At 55.9% G+C, this 17,127-nt stretch overlaps 3 protein-coding genes across 3 annotated transcripts in view; 1 reads left to right on the top strand and 2 right to left on the bottom strand.

Moving 5' to 3' along the window:
* Window positions 1-736: 736 nt before the first annotated feature.
* LOC117646817 (formin-2-like) lies at window positions 737-3,468 on the bottom strand. The gene is made up of 2 exons (XM_034388044.1): window positions 3,349-3,468; window positions 737-1,452 (listed from the first exon to the last, which is right to left on the bottom strand). The coding sequence occupies exons 1-2, from the start codon at window positions 3,403-3,405 to the stop codon at window positions 1,096-1,098; spliced, it is 414 nt and encodes a 137-aa protein (XP_034243935.1). The 5' UTR covers window positions 3,406-3,468; the 3' UTR covers window positions 737-1,095.
* Window positions 3,469-3,570: 102 nt separating this feature from the next.
* Window positions 3,571-4,960, bottom strand: LOC117646816. The gene is made up of 2 exons (XM_034388043.1): window positions 4,818-4,960; window positions 3,571-4,083 (listed from the first exon to the last, which is right to left on the bottom strand). The coding sequence occupies exons 1-2, from the start codon at window positions 4,860-4,862 to the stop codon at window positions 3,673-3,675; spliced, it is 456 nt and encodes a 151-aa protein (XP_034243934.1). The 5' UTR covers window positions 4,863-4,960; the 3' UTR covers window positions 3,571-3,672.
* Window positions 4,961-7,408: 2,448 nt separating this feature from the next.
* The window catches only part of LOC117647361, a 46,255-nt gene continuing 36,536 nt past the window's right edge, over window positions 7,409-17,127 (top strand). The window contains exons 1-4 of the mRNA XM_034389084.1: window positions 7,409-7,455; window positions 7,563-7,593; window positions 7,678-8,133; window positions 8,441-9,016. Of these exons, the coding sequence (XP_034244975.1) occupies window positions 7,409-7,455; window positions 7,563-7,593; window positions 7,678-8,133; window positions 8,441-9,016 (1,110 nt within the window). The remainder of the gene's footprint in view (window positions 7,456-7,562; window positions 7,594-7,677; window positions 8,134-8,440; window positions 9,017-17,127) is intronic.

Consider the following 17,127-nt stretch of genomic DNA (forward strand, 5'->3'; position numbering starts at 1 on the left):
GATGACAAAGGGGAAGGGATGTTGAACGCGAGCTGGCCGAGCAGGGAGGAGCTGTCGGTTTTATTTCTGCTGTCGTCACGGCGATGAGAAGCCGAAACCGGGGGGAGGGGAAACCCCGACGGAAAAAGGGCTACGTCCGACTGTGACGTGTGGGTCTGGTGAAGACTAGGAAAGGGAGGAGGGACTGCGATGTATCGCACTGTCGATGCTTTTTGCCGATTGCGCTAGCCATATCCGAGTCAGGGGCTGGCTGCCGACCCTGAAGGCTGGAGAGTGAGTGCGTGCTTGGGGTGTGCCACGTGAGAAAGCTCAAACAATAACAGTGGGCGGTGATTTTAGGGTCCGAGTGCGGTCGCTCTTGCGGGACGGCGTCTGTTTCAGGGCAAGGGCGTAATGTGCGCCATTATGACGCAGTATGCTGAGTCCTCGTACCGCCAGCTGAGCACACACACTCTCACACAACACGTCGGCAGCTGGCGGCCTGCAGTCGCAACCTTGTAGACACGTCACGCCTTAACTTGCTGTGACGATCAAATCAGTCGGTCGATGCGACACGCTTTTGCGTGTGCGTTCCCAAGGGCAGGGTCAAATCGCCCGGAGCGACAAACAAACCCTCAAATTTGGATCGAATGGGTCGAAAAAAGGCACCGACCTTCGGAAATCAACGATTTTTTGGTGGGTAGGATCTGAAGGAAGCTTTCGCCATCCATGCATAAATGCATTGCATACAACCAACTTTTCCGAGACATTTTTTTATTGGCTTTCTACAAAGTTGTGGTCGGACTGAAGCGAGGCGCCAGGTTGTTGTCGCCGTGCCGCCCACCGCGCTGCTGGCCGTCCAGCAGACTGATTCCGAGGGCCGTTTCCGTCGCTCTCGCTCGCATGGGCTCCGCGTAGAGGTGCGAGAGAGACAGCGACGAAAACGACTCTCGGCATCAGTCTGCAGGCATTGTCCGGCCGGCCAGCGCGTTGCACAAAGCGGGCCTGCTTGGCAGCGAACGCGTCGACGCCTTCAGATCTATTATTCATTCGCCGCTGTCTCCCGCAGACGCCGCGCCAGGGCGCTACCGCCCCGCCACCGCCGCCGCGCAGCCGTCACGGCGTGGTTCTCAGGGACGCGTTGAACTTGGCGCGGACGGCGGGCACGACGCCTGGCAGGCGCGGCAGCGCTGGCAGTGGAGGGATGCTGAGGTTGGGCAGCGGGGGGATGCTGAGGCTGGGCAGCGGGGGGAAGTTGACGTTGGGCAGCGGCGGGAGCCTGACGTTCGGCAGAGGTGGGATGCTGATGCTGGGCAGCGGCGGGATACTGAGGCTGGGCAGCCCCGGCAGCGACGGCAAGGGCAGGGTGCCCAGCGCGGTGGAGACGCGAGCCAAAGTGCGGTTGCCGAAGGCCATGCCCGTCGCCAGGCCGTCCTGAAGGACGTGCGCCGGCAGCGAGATCAAGTCCTGCGCCTGGAACAGGGACAAGGCCGTACAGCATCATGCATTCCGAGGCCCGAAGGCCGCCTGCGAGGCAGTCCACCTGGCGGCCGCCGTGTCTTGCGGGCCCGCCTACCCTCTCCATCACAGGGGCTTCTGTCTCCAGGCGGGACGCCGCAGAGTCCGCCGACTGTCTTAGGGGCCGTACCCATATTACGTGACCGGTTTTAGGCCACTTTTGGACCCCCTCCCCCCCCATCGTGACACACCGTAGGATCTTCGCGAACCCCCCTCCCCCCCACCGATGTCACGTAGGATTTTCTCAAAAGCTGTTTTTCGTCTAATTTGATGTTTCCTGATGTGAAGAAAGACAAAGATCATCGATGAAGCCATTCCAGTCGTTGGTGAGTGAAGAACAAGAAGCCGCACAAAACCGGAAATGGCGCCGTCCACCCGTTCGAGTGCAATAATTTTAGAGGTTCCCGAATCCTCTTGCGTTGATATGCTATTAGGCCTGTTTCTAATCGGTACCTCCTATCGAAAAGCGCTCAAATTTCTGGGGTCGCTTAGAACTCGCTCATCTTGGGGAGCGTCAGAAGAACCCGCTCAGCTTGGCGGCCGTCCGGAGAAACCGCTCATCTCGCAGCGCGCTCGGAGAAACCGCTCACCTTCCCAAATACGGGCGGCGGCTGCCAGATTTACAAATGTACTTCATATGCACTGACTCTTTATTTGGGTCGAAATGATTAATCACATGCTCTCGTCAGAATCAGAACTTTGTTTTACATCTAAGGTTAGCTTCAAATGTTGACTGGATTGGCAGTAATTAACTAAATACGAGCGGCAACATAACCTAACCAGCGCCCGGCCGCGCGGAGGTGAGCGGTTTCTCCGAGCGCGCTGCGAGATGAGCGGTTTCTCCGGACGGCCGCCAAGCTGAGCGGGTTCTTCTGACGCTCCCCAAGATGAGCGAGTTCTAAGCGAACCCAGAAATTTGAGCGCTTTTCGATAGGAGGTACCGTAATACTTATTGGTAAAGGAAAGAAACATATTTCTCAACATTTCTCCCTTAAACTGGGCTCGCTACCTGCTCGTTATCCACTTCATTTTCGGTTTTGTTCTTCTTGTTCTTCAGTCGACGACTGGAATAGTCTATTAGCTCATAGAAGGGGTCTTTTTTTGGAACCCTGAAGGTCAGAGGAAGTAAAATTTAAGCAATTTTACATCAAATGGCGACTTTGAATTCATAAAACGACCGCTAAAACTTGTCATATTTCGGGAAACTTGGTTTCTGTCCGCTTGGATGCAGCAGGAACAGATATCTGTTGCCTGACCGCGCCGCTACCTCGTGTGTTTTGCTATCATAATTTCCAAATTCGTGACTACGTGACTTTTGAATTAACCCCCCCTCCCCCCTCGTGACCGTCCGTAGGATTTGGCCGAACCCCCTCCCCCCCCTAAATCGGTCACGTAATATGGGTACGGCCCCTTATCTCTGGGACGCTCGATCGACAAGATCGACAATGGCCTTCCCTGCTAGGGTAGAGTGCCGCCGAGTTAGTGTCACACACACACACACACGGCTCCATATTCCGTGCGCGCAGCAATAATAGCCGCAATTTCATTCCATCTCGCTCCACAATGTTTCCTGTCGTTGCAAATGATACTAATGGTACGGCGCACTGGAAAGCACGCCGAGTCTGGACTGCAGAATCCCCCCATCCCCCTTTTCTCTTCCTCAAACCCATCCCGCGAGCCAACAACGCTAAGCCTTTTTTGACTGGTCAGCTGTGCTGCGTTTGCTTTTAAAAACAAGAATAAGAGAACTATTCGTTTGAACATTTCGTTGTGGTGGGTTTGTTTCCTGGTTGTTCGTTGGCGTTTTTGTGTTTTTGCACTCGCTCTGCCCCAAATCCAGCTTTAACGTACCTGGGCCGCGGATAAACACCCCAGGAGCAGCACGGCGATTCCTCGCACCCACGGCATGGCTGTGACGAGGCGGTCTGGGCGGAGCGGCTACCAGCGGACGCTCTCATTTATACGAGGAATTGTGCCGACTGGATTCCCCCCGCCCCTCCCCGCTCCCTCATCAAACACATCCCGTCTGCCCGCTTTCTGCCCTCGTATATGTGTGTACTAACTGACTGTTCGCTGGGCTTATAAAAATGTTTTTATTAAGTTCTGGGATGAAACACAAATAAAAGTCTCAAAATGAGAGAAATGAGAGGGGCAGTCCCTTAATCAACGAAAGGCTCACTTTCCGCATCCCTTTTTGCCCTTCTTGCCCTTGCCCTTGCCCTTGAACTTCTTCTTCGGGGAACGCTTGGAGCGGCTGCTGCCGCTGCTCTTGCTGGGAATGCTGACGCCATCCTTCACCGCCATGTTGTTGATGCTGTTGACGAGGGCGTTGACGTTGTCTTCCGAGATGTACACGTTGGTCAGGGTCTTGGCCAGCTTGTCCAGGTACCTGGCGCCGTTGTCCCTCAGCTTCTTCTCGACGCGGGTCTTGATGTTGGCGAGCGTGCCGGACATCTTGTCGATGTCGCCGCCGGCCTTAACCACGCCCTGCACGAGCTCCAGGAAGCCATTGACGATGGCGGTCTCCTCCTCGTCCAGGCCGACCGACTTGGCGGTCACACGGACCTGGTCCGCCGCCCTGCAGGCCTAATAAAAAAAATAATTTAGAAACACACAATGAGTCTTGTTTCATTTTCTTTTTCATTCAATGCATTAATACTCTGAGAATATCAAACACATCATTAGCTGAAGGTTTACACGTTGCTGTAGAACCGGGAAATTGTTTTCACCGTGGACAGACAGGTAATTGAAACGCTTCAACTGGGCCTCACATTTACGTCGGAGCGGATCACATGCAACGCAATAAATTGGCGTCCCTTTTTCTGATCCGTCCGCGAGTCAACGCCACGCGGCCGCGCCGTTTGCACAGCCGTCAGACCGCATTGTCATCACTGGCGTCATTAAAAATCCACGTGTGCTGCCTGCGGCCGGCCGGACCGCGCGGCTCACTGCTCAAATGCCGTTCACCTGATGCGAAAGGCTGCTGGTTTTTTTTTCGGCACGATGTGTCTGACAGCCATTGATCACGACGAGACCCCATCCCACACACTAAATGCTTATCTCCTATTATTGTCCATAACTTGTTCAGGACAGATACATACATTAGTGGGCTATGTATTATAAAGTTCATAAATAAGGTACAATATTTTCGTTTTCCGCTTCATGCACAAAAAATCATTTAGTGTGCGTTTGGGGCCTTTTCGACGGGACTCTATCGAAGTTCGGCGACCGAAATCGAATTTTGAAGCGAGCTGAGGAAACGACACTGCACTGGACGGCTGGTTGCCCTTATCGGCGACTCTTCGGTGACCTAGCCTCACCTGGATGGCCGCAAACGCCAGTAGGGCCGCAAACAGGATCTTCATCGTGTCACGAACACACTTCTACGTGTGGCGACGGGAGCGCCTAGCCGCCCCCTTATAAGGCCTCCGAGCCGCAACTGCGCAAACACTGCGCACACATCTCCAAATCATAGCGCAGCGTAGCGCAGTGTTGACGCCTCTTTACCAGTAGGCGCCAGTAGGCCGTGTGTTTCAAAACTCGCGTACTTTTGGAAAATTTTCATCACAACAAACTACGTGAATTGATACGCGTACTCGAAATAAACAGGCCTACTGCGGAGAGGTATCGCGTTTAGCTTCGGGTGAAGCCGAAAACAAGAGGTCCACTGCGTCGGCACCTCACGGCTTGGCGCTTCAACGCGCAGCTAAACAAGTTTAATTTTGTTTCTATTAGTGTGACGGTAACGTGACAGATTTAAAAGAAAAAGGCATTTGCTCTTGTTTCTTCAGCGCGGCCGAAACCTTTTTTTTCCTGGCCGCCGGAGGGGTGGATGTCATTTCTCGCTCTTTGCCACCCTTTACAAATTGTGCGGGTTGTTTATTGGTGCCCCGCAGCCGCTATGGTCAACGATTCCCATCGTGTTTGACAAGCAAAAAAACTGCCGCAAATTTTCCCCCTCGACTTGTGTCGAATGTTCCGCTGACGCACCACGCAGTAGGCCACACCAATGGATTGCTCTCCAAACGACGAATCCATTGGCGAAGTCACACGTTCGGTTCAGGTCCCATCTAGCGACTCTGGAGCTCAAAACGCGTCTCGAATTTTGGCCGCCTCCGCCGGTCTTCTGGCCCACTGTTGCTCGGGCCACTGTGTTCGAAGTAGACCAGCTGCATGCGAACGGCAGCCACGCCTTCCACGAAGGCCTCGCCATCCCGGCGCTCTGCATACGTGTGTCTTGCGCCACGCCACCGTCACAACGAAGGCCTGCAATTGGCTGTGCGCACCAAATGTTTATGAGCTACATAACTATTGCCACAACAGCACGTCTCTTTCGATGAAAGACGGATCTGATGACGGGTGCAATAATCCGAGGACAAGTCACCAGCAGGCTGGCAGAGAAAAGCGGTCCGCCGCCACCGGTATTCGAACCCGGGCCACGTAGATGGCCGATTGGGAGGGCGACTTCGATACAGTCTTTATGGGTCTCTCTCTGTGCGCGGCGGGGCGTCCTTGGCCGGCAGGGTGGACTCGCTCCAGCACACTGAGAGCCGCTTTCGTCGCTCTGTCGCTCTCGCACTCACGGGGCGTCCGCTGTGCGCGAGAGTGACAGAGCGGCGTTTCCCGTTCTGCAGCAGCGGTCCGGCCTGGCTGGAGCGCCTGGAGCCTCGCTGGAGCCAAGGGCCGGCCTGCGGTTTTCGTTTGGGATCGTGGCGCACTGTGCGGATATTGCTTCCGAGTGTTTTCCAACGACGCTGCGCTACTCAGCAGGCCGGCCGTATGTCTGATTTCACACACACACACACACACACACACACACGCGCGCGCGCGCACACTTACACACACACACACACACACACTTCCAGCTCGCCACGGCGCGACGGGGTGGACCGAGCGAGGCGAGGGCCTTTATTGCTTTCGGAGAGCTGGCCGAGACGCCCTGCCTGTTGACTCGTCTCCACTGTGTGTCTCCGTGGCCGCGGTGGTAGAGGCGCGTGCTTTCGGCGCCCGGGGTGCCGGGTTCGACTCCCGCCGACCGGAAAATAAAAATGAAGGCGTCCGCTGGTGTGGATTGGTGCGCGTTTCGCGACTCAACTGATGCCTCGCTCCTGCCTGGCCGTTTGAACTGAATGGACACGCCGCTGGGGCTGCCTACGCTGAGCCACGCAGTTCGTGCGCGTCGCGAGCTGCTTCAATGGAATACGCTCTGGCCGTGCGCCCTTCATGCATCCTCGTAAAAGATTTCCGACCCTTTTCAAACCCTCTCGACCCACTCCGCGGACTTTGAACGCCTTTCCCCCCACTTCTCCGTTTTTACGTGTTGCGTGCCAAATCCCGTGCATGCCTGTCGTGCCCGAGGCCGCGGCCTGTCTGCCTGTCGAGGGCCTTCCGCTGGGGGAGCTTTGCCTCGAACGCGGGGGGATTGACGCACGCCGTCGGCACGCCGGCCATCGGAAAGGTGTACTACGGCGGGGCCCTGCCGGCACAAACGGCGCACGGGGCCAAGTTTGCGCAATTTTCTTTTTCAATGTCACTTTGGGGAACTTGTTGGCGTAATGGAATAGCGTCGCTGCGCCATCCCATCCCGCCGCGCGCCTGACCAGCGCCCCTCCGCGCCCCGCCCCACCACGCCCCGCCACGCCCCGCCCCACCACGCCCCGCCACGCCCCGCCACGCTGAGTTTAAACTGTCGGAGTTAGCGTCTTGTTGAGCACGCGCTCGATGTTTCTACTTGTGCGCTAGTTTCTTGTTTATGTGTGTACGGCGGCGCTAATCCTGGCGCCGCCGCTCGAGATGAACACTACTTCCGGCCAGTCGCAACGTTTTCCGATCCCCACCCCCCTTGTCTTGTTTCGATAGTTCCGATGAGACCCTTCGGCGCTGCCTCTGGAATTTGGTGCAAGTTTGGAACATGCTGCCCCCTGAAGGCACTGCACCCCAACAAATGTCCCCGGCTCGGTCTGTCCCGCCTGTCATTTTGACCAAAGTGGTGAACTTGCTTCATGTTTTTGTGCTAAAGAAAAATACACAGATAAATAGAACTTTTTTTCGTTTCTGTGTTGCAGTTCGTCCGAGTACAACCGCCTCGCCGTCAGGGTTGTCATCGGCGACGTCGCCCCCTCCGACGCCTAGCAGTAGCCCGTCAGCAGGACAAGCTGGCCCAACTCGGACGGCAACCAGTCTGCCGTGGTTCTCAACGAGGCCGTCAGCCTCGACGACCTCAACCAGGACGCCGCGAACGGCGCCCCCCTCATCGGCCTCCACAACCAGGACGCCGTCAACGATGTCCGGCTCATCGGTGACCTCTACCAGGACGCCGTCAACGGTGTCCAGCTCATCGGTGACCTCAACCAGGACGCCGTCAACGCTGTCCAGCTCATCGGTGACCTCAACCAGGTCGCCGTCAACCTTGCCCAGCTCGTCGGCGCCCTCAACCAGGACGCCGTCAACGGTGCCCTCCTTGACCTCAACCGAGCCGCCAACAACGACACCCGCATCGTCAGTACGCCGAAGCACGACGGCCTCTTCGTCGGCGACCTCAACCAGGACGCCGTCGACGCCGCCCTCTTCCGCCTCACCGCCAACCAGGCAGCCGGCAGCACCGACGAGGACGCCCGCAGCGACGAGCACTTCGCCGTCAGCGGCGGGCTCGCCGCGTCAGCAGTCGGCCTCGGACACGGCGGCCACTCCAGCTGGACCGCCGCGCAGTCCGTCGACTCACGCTGCCGCGCCCGGCAGCACTTCTCCGACAAGACCGCCGTCACCAGTGACCAGCGGAACTCCTGGACCGCACCGGCCAACAGCAGCCTTTGAAGTGACGACCGAGACCGCAAGCGGGGGCCGGGCCGTGGGCCGGGCAGAGGGGGCCATCACGGCGGCGTGGCGCGCAAACAAGCCGGTGGCGCAGGGAACTTGGCCGGGAAGCGCGGCGCCGTGCTCAAAGGGTGACAAGTGCGCGCCCGCCGAGGCCGTGTCCGAGGCCGTGTCCGAGGCCACGCCCAAGGCGGTGTCGGAGGCCACGCCCGAGGCCGTGTCGGAGGCCACGCCCGAGGCCGTGTCGGAGGCCACGCCCGAGGCCGTGTCGGAGGCCACGCCGAAGGCCGTCCCCGAGGCCGTGCCGGAGTACCGGTCCGGCGACCCCACAGCCCTCCGCGGCGACATCTTCCAGCGCAGCAAGCTGGAGCCGGCGGAGACGCCCAGCCCCGGCGTCGTCACGGCGGCCGTCACTTCCAGCGCCCTTCCGGCCACCCCGTCGACGCCGGCCCCCACCATGACCCTGCTGAACCTCGCCGAGAACCTCATCAGCGGCTTCGCCGTCATGGTGCTGCAGTCCCAGGTGCACGTGGACGAGCCCGGCGCCGTGGAGCAGAAGGACGAGAAGGCCCAGAACCAGCTGGAGGACATCTTCTTCAAGCCCGAGCCCATGCAGTTCGCCACGCCCAACAACACCGTGGTGGTGGCGCAGCGTGGCACCACCGCCTACCTGCCGTGCGTCATCAAGAACATCGCCGACGGACTGGTGAGTTCCAGCTTGGCATTTGCAATCTGGTACTTTTTTAAACATTTTTAACGGTATTGGTGTGTGCCAACGGCCTGATAAGTGAGTAGTCAACCGCTTCTTCTTGGCAATTTTAAAAATATTTCTTGAAAAATTTCCTTTAAGTGGCCGGCCGCTTCTTCTTGCCAAATATTTTATAATTTTCTACCAGTTTTACGTCCGTTGGCAATCATTTTGTTTTTAAAAAAAACTTTTTTACGGTGTCCGTGTGCGGCCCGAAGTGAGTGCCCGGCTAGGCCGCTTCTTCTGGCGTGCCGCCGGAGCTCGTCAAGAAGATCCGAGAGTTGCTGCCCTGCCCCGCGTCCGGCCTCTGTCTTGCCTTTTTTTTTTTGTTTTGCCAGTGCAGTGGTGAAAAGCTTGGGAACCCGGAGGCGTGCGGCTGGGAAAGGGGTGGGGGAGGCCGGGGGAGGAAATTAGGAGGAAAAGATTACCGGAAAGACGACGTGGAGATGGAGGGGGAAGAGGACGTATAATACGTTCGTCTTTCGACCACTGCACAGTGGGCCAGAAGACCACTGTGCAGTGGACCCCCCCCCCCTCCCTTTCCCCCAACCTCTCTTTCCCACGCCGCACTTGAGCGGCCGTTTAAGCCCGTTAGTCTGTCAAAACGGAGGAAGGCTAACGGCCACGCGAAGATGGGGGCAAAAAGGAAAGAAATTAATAGCGAGTCGCGCGCTTTTTGCTCCCAGCACAAGCAAGTCACGCTTCGTGCGGGAAAGAAAAAGAAGAAGAAGAATGTGTGTGATTCTACTGCCATCGCATACTTTCTTTGCAGTCAATAGTTGCGTCTGCGTCCATATTTAGCTCACGTATTCCTCCGTTAAGCCTTTTTGTCTGCGCTCGGCCGTCTCATTTGCCTTGGCAAGGTCGTGGATCCAAGGAGAGAGAGAGAGAGAGAGAGAGAGAGAGAGAGACGGAGGGGGTGGGGTAGACGTCGGGATTGTGCTTCTTACCGCACGATGCAGTGTTGGCAAAGTAACCATGTCCGTTTGACTGGCGAAGCCATTTATCAGGGGAGCTATACGCAAATTACACAGCGCCAAGGCCGCCGCCCCACCCCACCCCGCCCCGCCACGCCACGCCCCGCCCCGCCACGCGGTATCCGGCGGGACGGGACACTTTTTGCCCGCGTCGAGGTGGGAGGGAGGGGGGAGTAGGAAGAGCATGATGAGGGGTCAGTGCGAAGGGCCGCGACGAGTCTCGTCCTTGGGGCACACTGTGGAAATTTTAATGATTGTCACTCGATGAACAATGCCAGGGTCATTTTCCTGACAAGCATGTCAACGAAACAATTGCCGATAGTGGGGCGGGGAGGAGACTAATTTCTTTTAGGAGACATTTTTTTAACAAATTTAAAAATTTGGCGTACATTGATAAAAATGGAGGGTTTCTCCAGGTCAAGAGCACTCCTTCTATCTCAAGTCAAGGGCATTTCTTCATATCCTGCACTCAATTTTTTGTATAATTAAACGCCATTAATTTCCACATATTGTGCGCAGCAGTATAGAACACCACCACCACAGCCACCAGGTGCCTCACGTTTTTTTTTTGTTTTGTTTTTTTTATTCAACCGAACGGGTGGAGCATGCGGTGTGCTAATCGCACTCTTCCCGGGTGGAAGGATCTGTAGTGAAACTGCAGTTTAAACTGTAGTGCCAAAACTACAGTTCCTGAACTGCAGTTTTTGTTAAGAACAAAGTGCAGAATAAGTCCAGTTTCAGTTTGCTCATGGATCTGTAGTTTGCTGTGTATGTAAACTGCTTTCCAGATGAACTGCTATTTGTTGGCCAGGTATTAAGTACTATCTGTAGTTAAAAAGTGAAGTTAAAAGTTTCTCAATACTAATCTACTTAAATAGTCCACTACTGAAGATCTGCCTACACTTATATCTGCAGCAGGATCTACAAAGGAAATAAAGTTTCTGCTCATACTTTTTTACACAATGACAAACTAGTTGAATGTTTACTACAATTTGTAGTAATTTTTCGCTTAAGGCATAGTTTAAGATGTCAAGCACTGCAACTTGATATGAAGAAACAAAAACAATTACATTGAGTGATTAAAATAATATAAGGATTGAAAAGGAAATATCTCTTAGAAGTTTCAGTTATTTCTTTTGAAGGTTTACGTTGAAATACTTGACGTTGGAGACTTTTAGAAGACATGACTAAACTTCCATATGAAAACCTATATGGCTGAATGTAACCAATTCTTAAAATACTATCTGGTTATCTGCTTGCTTATTTTATAATGTTCCATATTGGTCAGGTAGCATGTCACAAAGTATCGTGGAAATCAACAAGCCACAAAATTTAGCCAGCTTGTCGCCAAACAAGGTCTAGCTAAGTGGCATCAAATTCATTATGACTGGATGATAAAATGTCAAACACAAATAAAACTAGAAAGCATTATGATGCAGTGCGTCTCAGAAGTTGAAAAGGTAACGACTCCAGTCGTTGAAAATTAAGACCTTGAAGGCTCTCTGAATTAAATCACTCCATGGTGTCTTGGTTTCTGAGGTAAATTCATTATAAATTACATTTTGGACAAGTGGATTTCACTCAAAGTACAGAGTGGCTTACAGTAAAACTGTAGTTTTCTAGTAGTTGAACTCTGGTTCCTGAGGAAAGCCGGCCTTTCCATGTGGTCGAGTAGCCAAGCCCCTATCCACAAGGAAGCTCAGTGGAGCAGTGGTCAAGGCCTCTGCTTCACAAGTCATGGGTCCGAGATTCAACTCCCGGCAACATCCAATCACAAAACACAATTAACTCAAAGTCAACCACCTAAGGGGTCAGAGGGAGGAAGAGTCCTCTCAAATCAGGGTTCAAAAATTAAAAATTTTGAATTTTGAACCAAAATTTCAAACTGCAGATTGTCTTCTCCTTTGAACTAACTCTGGCTGTGTAACTAAACTACAGTATAACTGTACTTTGAACTATAGTTAACTGATCTGAAGACTAGGACAACCTGGGTCAAAAACTATAGTTGTCCGAAATAACTGGTACTTTTTTTGCAGTTTAATTGTAGTTTACTACAATTAAACTGTAGTTGAACTACACTTTACCTGCAATTAAACGATACATTACAGTAATTTAAAGTATGAAAAAAACTATTTAAAAATTGAGTTGAACATTACAAAAAATCTATATTTTTCCAATGTAGTGTAAACTGCAGATCCTTCCACCCGGGTTAAATAATTAACGGCGAGGAAGCGCGAGGGGTGCTTTTTCTCTCATTGAAGACCCGGCTGCCGCGCACTGCCGCGCACACGCCGCCTGGAACGGGACCGCGGCTAACAAGATGGCCGCGGAACACGCTAGCTCGTTAACCGTTATTGCAATGTTTGCTGAGGTACACTGCTAGAAAAAGGCGGAAGAGTGCGTGTGTGTGTGCGTGTGTGTGTGCGTGTTTTCTTAATGATGCGCGAGACGAGATAAACTTTCGTTCGTCTGGGGGTTGGTTGTTTTGTTGTTGTAACGGAGATACAGAGAGAGAGAGAGAGAGAGAGAGAGAGAGCAAAATGAATTTTCTTTCAAAGAAACCTAGTTTATTGTTATTTTTTTTTCACCCTGCCACTGGCTGCTCAATAACTTTCTGGTGTCGTTTCCGACCCGGCGATGCGAGGCAGTCGTCGCCGCAGACCGATTTCCGAGAGTCGCTCTGTCTCTCTCGTACCCGTACGGGACGCCCCGTGAGTGCGAGAGAGACAGAGCGAAGAGAGCGACTCTCGGAATCCGCCTGCTGCAGCATGCGGCCGGAAGAAACGCTTTGCGTCGCTCCGCGTGCATACGTCACACTGTATACTCGGTGGTGGGCGGGGCGGCTGGGAATGGCGTGGGCGGGGCGGGGCGGCGAGAGGGGTATTATTCTTTCTGTGACGCGCGGCGCTCCAACCGACCTGTTTCATAGTTTAGCCCATTACGGCGCACGGCTTAGCTTTCATCTTCCAGCGCGGCAACCCGGCTCGCTGCGACACCTCATGCACTACTTATCACTAGTGCCAGCGCCTCTGTGCGTGTGTGTGTGTGTGTGTGTGCGCGTGCACGCGCGCGCAGGGAAAGGGGTGGTGAGTCCGAGTATGTCAGTCCCTTCTTTGTCGCTTCACTCTATGTCCTTTTGGACTTCCCTGCTGGACGCCCCCCCCCCCTCTCTCTCTCTCTCTCTCTCACTCTCTCTCTCTCTCTCGCTGGAACCGGTGCCCTTTTTTGTTGAGACTTCCCCGCGCGTCTTGCTTTCTCTGCCTAGTTTCCTTCTTCGTTCCTCCTTGCCGGGGAAGGTGTCTCCGTGGCGGCGGTCTCGAGGCCGAGCTCCCCCCCCTCTCTCTCTCTCTCTCTCTCTCTCTCTCTCTCTCTCTGTCTCTCTCTCTGTCTCTCTCTCTCTCTCTCTCTCTCTCTCTCTCTCTCTCTCTCTCGCTCTCTCTCTCTCTCTCTCTCTCTCTCTCTCTCTCTCTCTCTCTCTCTCTCTCTCCCGCGTTGCTATGGTGTTTTGTTGTCGTGGAACGCACCATGCCTCCTTTGTTCGCGACGAATGTTATGAATAACTCATTTACGGGGAGGGGATTCGGCCAGAGCTTGAGCCTTGCCGCGTGCCATGCCCTGCCCTGCCGTGCCGCGCCGCGCCGCGGAAGGAACGGAAAAGTTGTTGTTGGCTGGGTCACGGGGTTGCGGTGAGCTGGAAGACGGCTTGGAAGGCGGTCTGGATGGCGGCCTCCGTGGCGGCGAAGGGGCGCCGTGACAGTGTGCCCGTGATTTGTGGAGGTGCAGACTTGGCAGCGCGCACCGCGCCGCACCGCGCCGGGCTGGGGGGTGCAGGGTGTGGCGGCTGCCAGACAGCCAGACTGCCAGCAGACTGATTCCGCGAGTCGCAGTATTCGTCGCTCCGTCTCTCTCGCACCCGGACGGGACGCCCCACGAGTGCGAGAGGGACGGAGCGACGAAAAACGACGCTCGGAATCAGTCTGCTTGCGGGCTGCCAAACGAAAACAGTGACGAGAGCCGTACGCCGGCAGCGGCCTAGTCGCTGTTTATTCAGACGTTGTCGCGACGCGGCGTCTCTCTCGCACTCGCGGGGGAGTGCTGGGGCTAGGCCGGTGCGGGAGCGGCGTGTGTGTGTGTCTGTCTGTCTGTCTGTCTGTCTGTCTGCCTGTCTGTCTGTCTGTCTGTCTGTCTGTCTGTCTGTCTGTCTGCCTGTCTGTCTGTCTGTCTGTCTGTCTGTCTGTCTGTCTGTCTGTCTGTCTGCGTGTCGGAGCGGGCGGAGCGGGCGCAGGCACTTTGTGGCGAGCCACAAATTGAAAATGGCACCGGGGTTAAGGGGAGCATCGCTCGAGCATTCTTGGGGTGCATTAATTAGTCAGCGACCGAGCAGATGGTACCGGGGCCTGGATGCGGGCCTGGGTCCCCGGGCCGGAGGAGCTGCCTGGGGAGAGCCTGTCGCCTGGCGGCGGGCGGGAACCTTCCGGGAAACCTCGGAGCCTGGAGGCTCTCCGCGCAAGCTCCGCTCCCCCGGGCGCTCTCCCGGCCGACGCCTTTCTCTCTCGGACTGACTCCGCGAGTCGCGTCCGTCGCTCTGTCTCTCTCGCACTCGCGGGCCGCTCGCTCACGGGTGCGAGAGTGACAGAGCGACCAACACGACTCTCGGAATCAGTCTGCCGCTGCCGAGATTCTTCGCACGACCGGAGCTCCCCGGGAAAATTGCCACGTCTTAACCTCCAGGCTGAGGCGGCGGAGCGGCACACAGTGGGCCAGAAGACCGGCGGAGGCGGCCAAAATTCTAGGCGCGTTTTGAGCTCTAGGGTGACCCTGTGCAGGACTCGAACCTTACGTGTGACCCCACCAATGGATTCCTCGTTCGGAGAGCAATCCATTGGTGGGGTCACACGGCCGGTTCGAGTCCCATTTAGCGACTCTGGAGCTCAAAACGCGTCTAGAGCTTCTGCCGCCTCCGCCGGTCTTCTGGCCCACTGTGCGGCAGGGCGGCGAGGCGCGCCAAGCGGATCGACCCTTATTCGCCGAAAGAAGGGAGACAAAGCAAAGGCAACCGGCGGCAGCGGCCCTTTCTCAGCCTCCTTACGCGATTCATATCAAAAACTAGCGCGCCAGTCCGTGCGCCACACACACACACGCACACACACACACACACACACACACACACGCACGCACGCACGCATGCACGCACCAGGACACGGGGTGCAATTACTGCAGACATGTTGTGTGGCGAAGAAAATCCTCGAGCCGGAAAGCTAATTCGAAGGGCCCACGCACGCACATACACGGACACACACACGCACACACACACGCACGCGCGCGGTCCGCTGCCTCTCGGCCTTTTCATGTCCTCCGGGAGATAACATCAGCGGCGGGGATGCGAACGTCTTCTGATAGCGCTTTCCGTGGCTCATTAAGCGCGCTGCGGGGATCCAGAAAGGATTTCATTTGACTTGGGGGACCCTTTACGCACACTGCGTTTCTCTGCGCGTGTGTGTGTGTGAGCGTGTGTGTGTGTGTGTGTGTGTGTGTGTGTTTGAGCGTTGTCTGGACGGCCGCTTTGTCTACTTGCTCGTCATCATCAGGGCGGGCACGTTGAGGTACACAGAACCATATCTCCGGGGCTTCCAACTGGACCGTAACGTAGCACACACACACACACACACACACAATATCCTTGCTAGACTTCCCCGCAGATGCTAACATCTCTTCGCCGGGTCCACGACCACCGCTTGGAGTGCTCGGCCAAGCTCCCAAGCCTCTCCCCCTCCCTCCCCCCCTCTCCTGGAGGAAACGCGGTAACGAACCTAGGGGCGGTTTCTCTGCGCCCCCCCCCCTCCCCCTTGGGGTCCGTCTTTTCTCACGCCGTCGTCGTCGCCCCTCCCCTCGGATTCGCTTTCGCCCATCTTTCCAAACAATCTCATTTCTCTTCATGTTTTTCGCATAATGCGACAAGGCGCCATAGTTCCACAATTTTTCACACTGGCGCACAAGCAATATAACCCCCCCCCCCCCTTTTCCCTTCCTCTCCGCCTTGCCGCTCTCATTCATGACCTACTCCCTTGTTGCCGCCACTGCTTTAGCCCGCGCGCTGCGCACTGATTCCGAGAGTCTCGCTCCGTCCCTCTCGCACTCACGGGGCGTCCCAGTGTGCGTGCGAGGGAGACGGAGCGACGAAAACGACTCTCGGAATCAGTCCGCTGCGCTGCCGCTCCCCGGCCCCTTGACGTCGCCAAGTAAGCGCCGTGCACGTGAGGGCCCTATTGACGCTCGGGTTTGTTTCCCCAGCGGGGTGCGCCCTCTAATTCGGACATATAAGGACAGACAGGCAGACAGACAGACAGACAGACAGACAGATTGAGGCAACCTACCCCAACCTCACACGCGGCCGGCACTGCAACACAATCTTTTTCCTCCTCCTTTTTTTTCTCTCTCTCTCTTTTCGTCAATTGCCTTGTACACGTCCCCCTTATTAAGGCGGAAGGCCCCCAAACGTTGTCGTAGGGAAGCCTGCTTTCGTCCTCGCCCCACCCCACCCCGCCCCACCCCGCCCCACCCCCGCCACGTGCAACAGGAGGGGCCAAACAGCATTGTGGCACGCTGGAACACACACGGTGTGTGGCGTGCCGTCGTCTAACAAGAGTATCGCCGGCAAGGGGGGGGGGGGCAGAAAGGGGGTAATTGCATGCGTCTTCCGTCGGAGCGCCCACACACACACTCACACACACACGCGTGGGTGGAGGAGGCACACCGCCAACCAACACCACCTACGCCAGCCAAGCTGTGTCAAGAAGCCGCCCGCCGTGGTCGCCTTTTCCCGGAAACGCGCCGCTTTTCGCTGGAAATTTCCAGGAAGCCCTGCTGCAGCACGCGGGGAGGGCCCTGGCCCAGGCCTGTGGACTCCGCCGGTCTTCTGGCCCACTGTGCAGGTGTGGTGAGAGGGCGCCCTCCCGAGTGGCGGCGGCAACGACAAGCGACGCGGCGAAGCGGCCCTTAATGAACGGAGAGCAGCAGTGCAGCGGGAATAAATGTTTTCTGAGAGGGAGCAAGAGCAAGGTGAGGCGGCGCGACGGTCGGGCTTAAAGGCAC

Source organism: Thrips palmi, unplaced genomic scaffold, assembly GCF_012932325.1.
Source record: "Thrips palmi isolate BJ-2018 unplaced genomic scaffold, TpBJ-2018v1 HiC_scaffold_2, whole genome shotgun sequence".
NCBI classification, from domain to species: domain Eukaryota; kingdom Metazoa; phylum Arthropoda; class Insecta; order Thysanoptera; family Thripidae; genus Thrips; species Thrips palmi.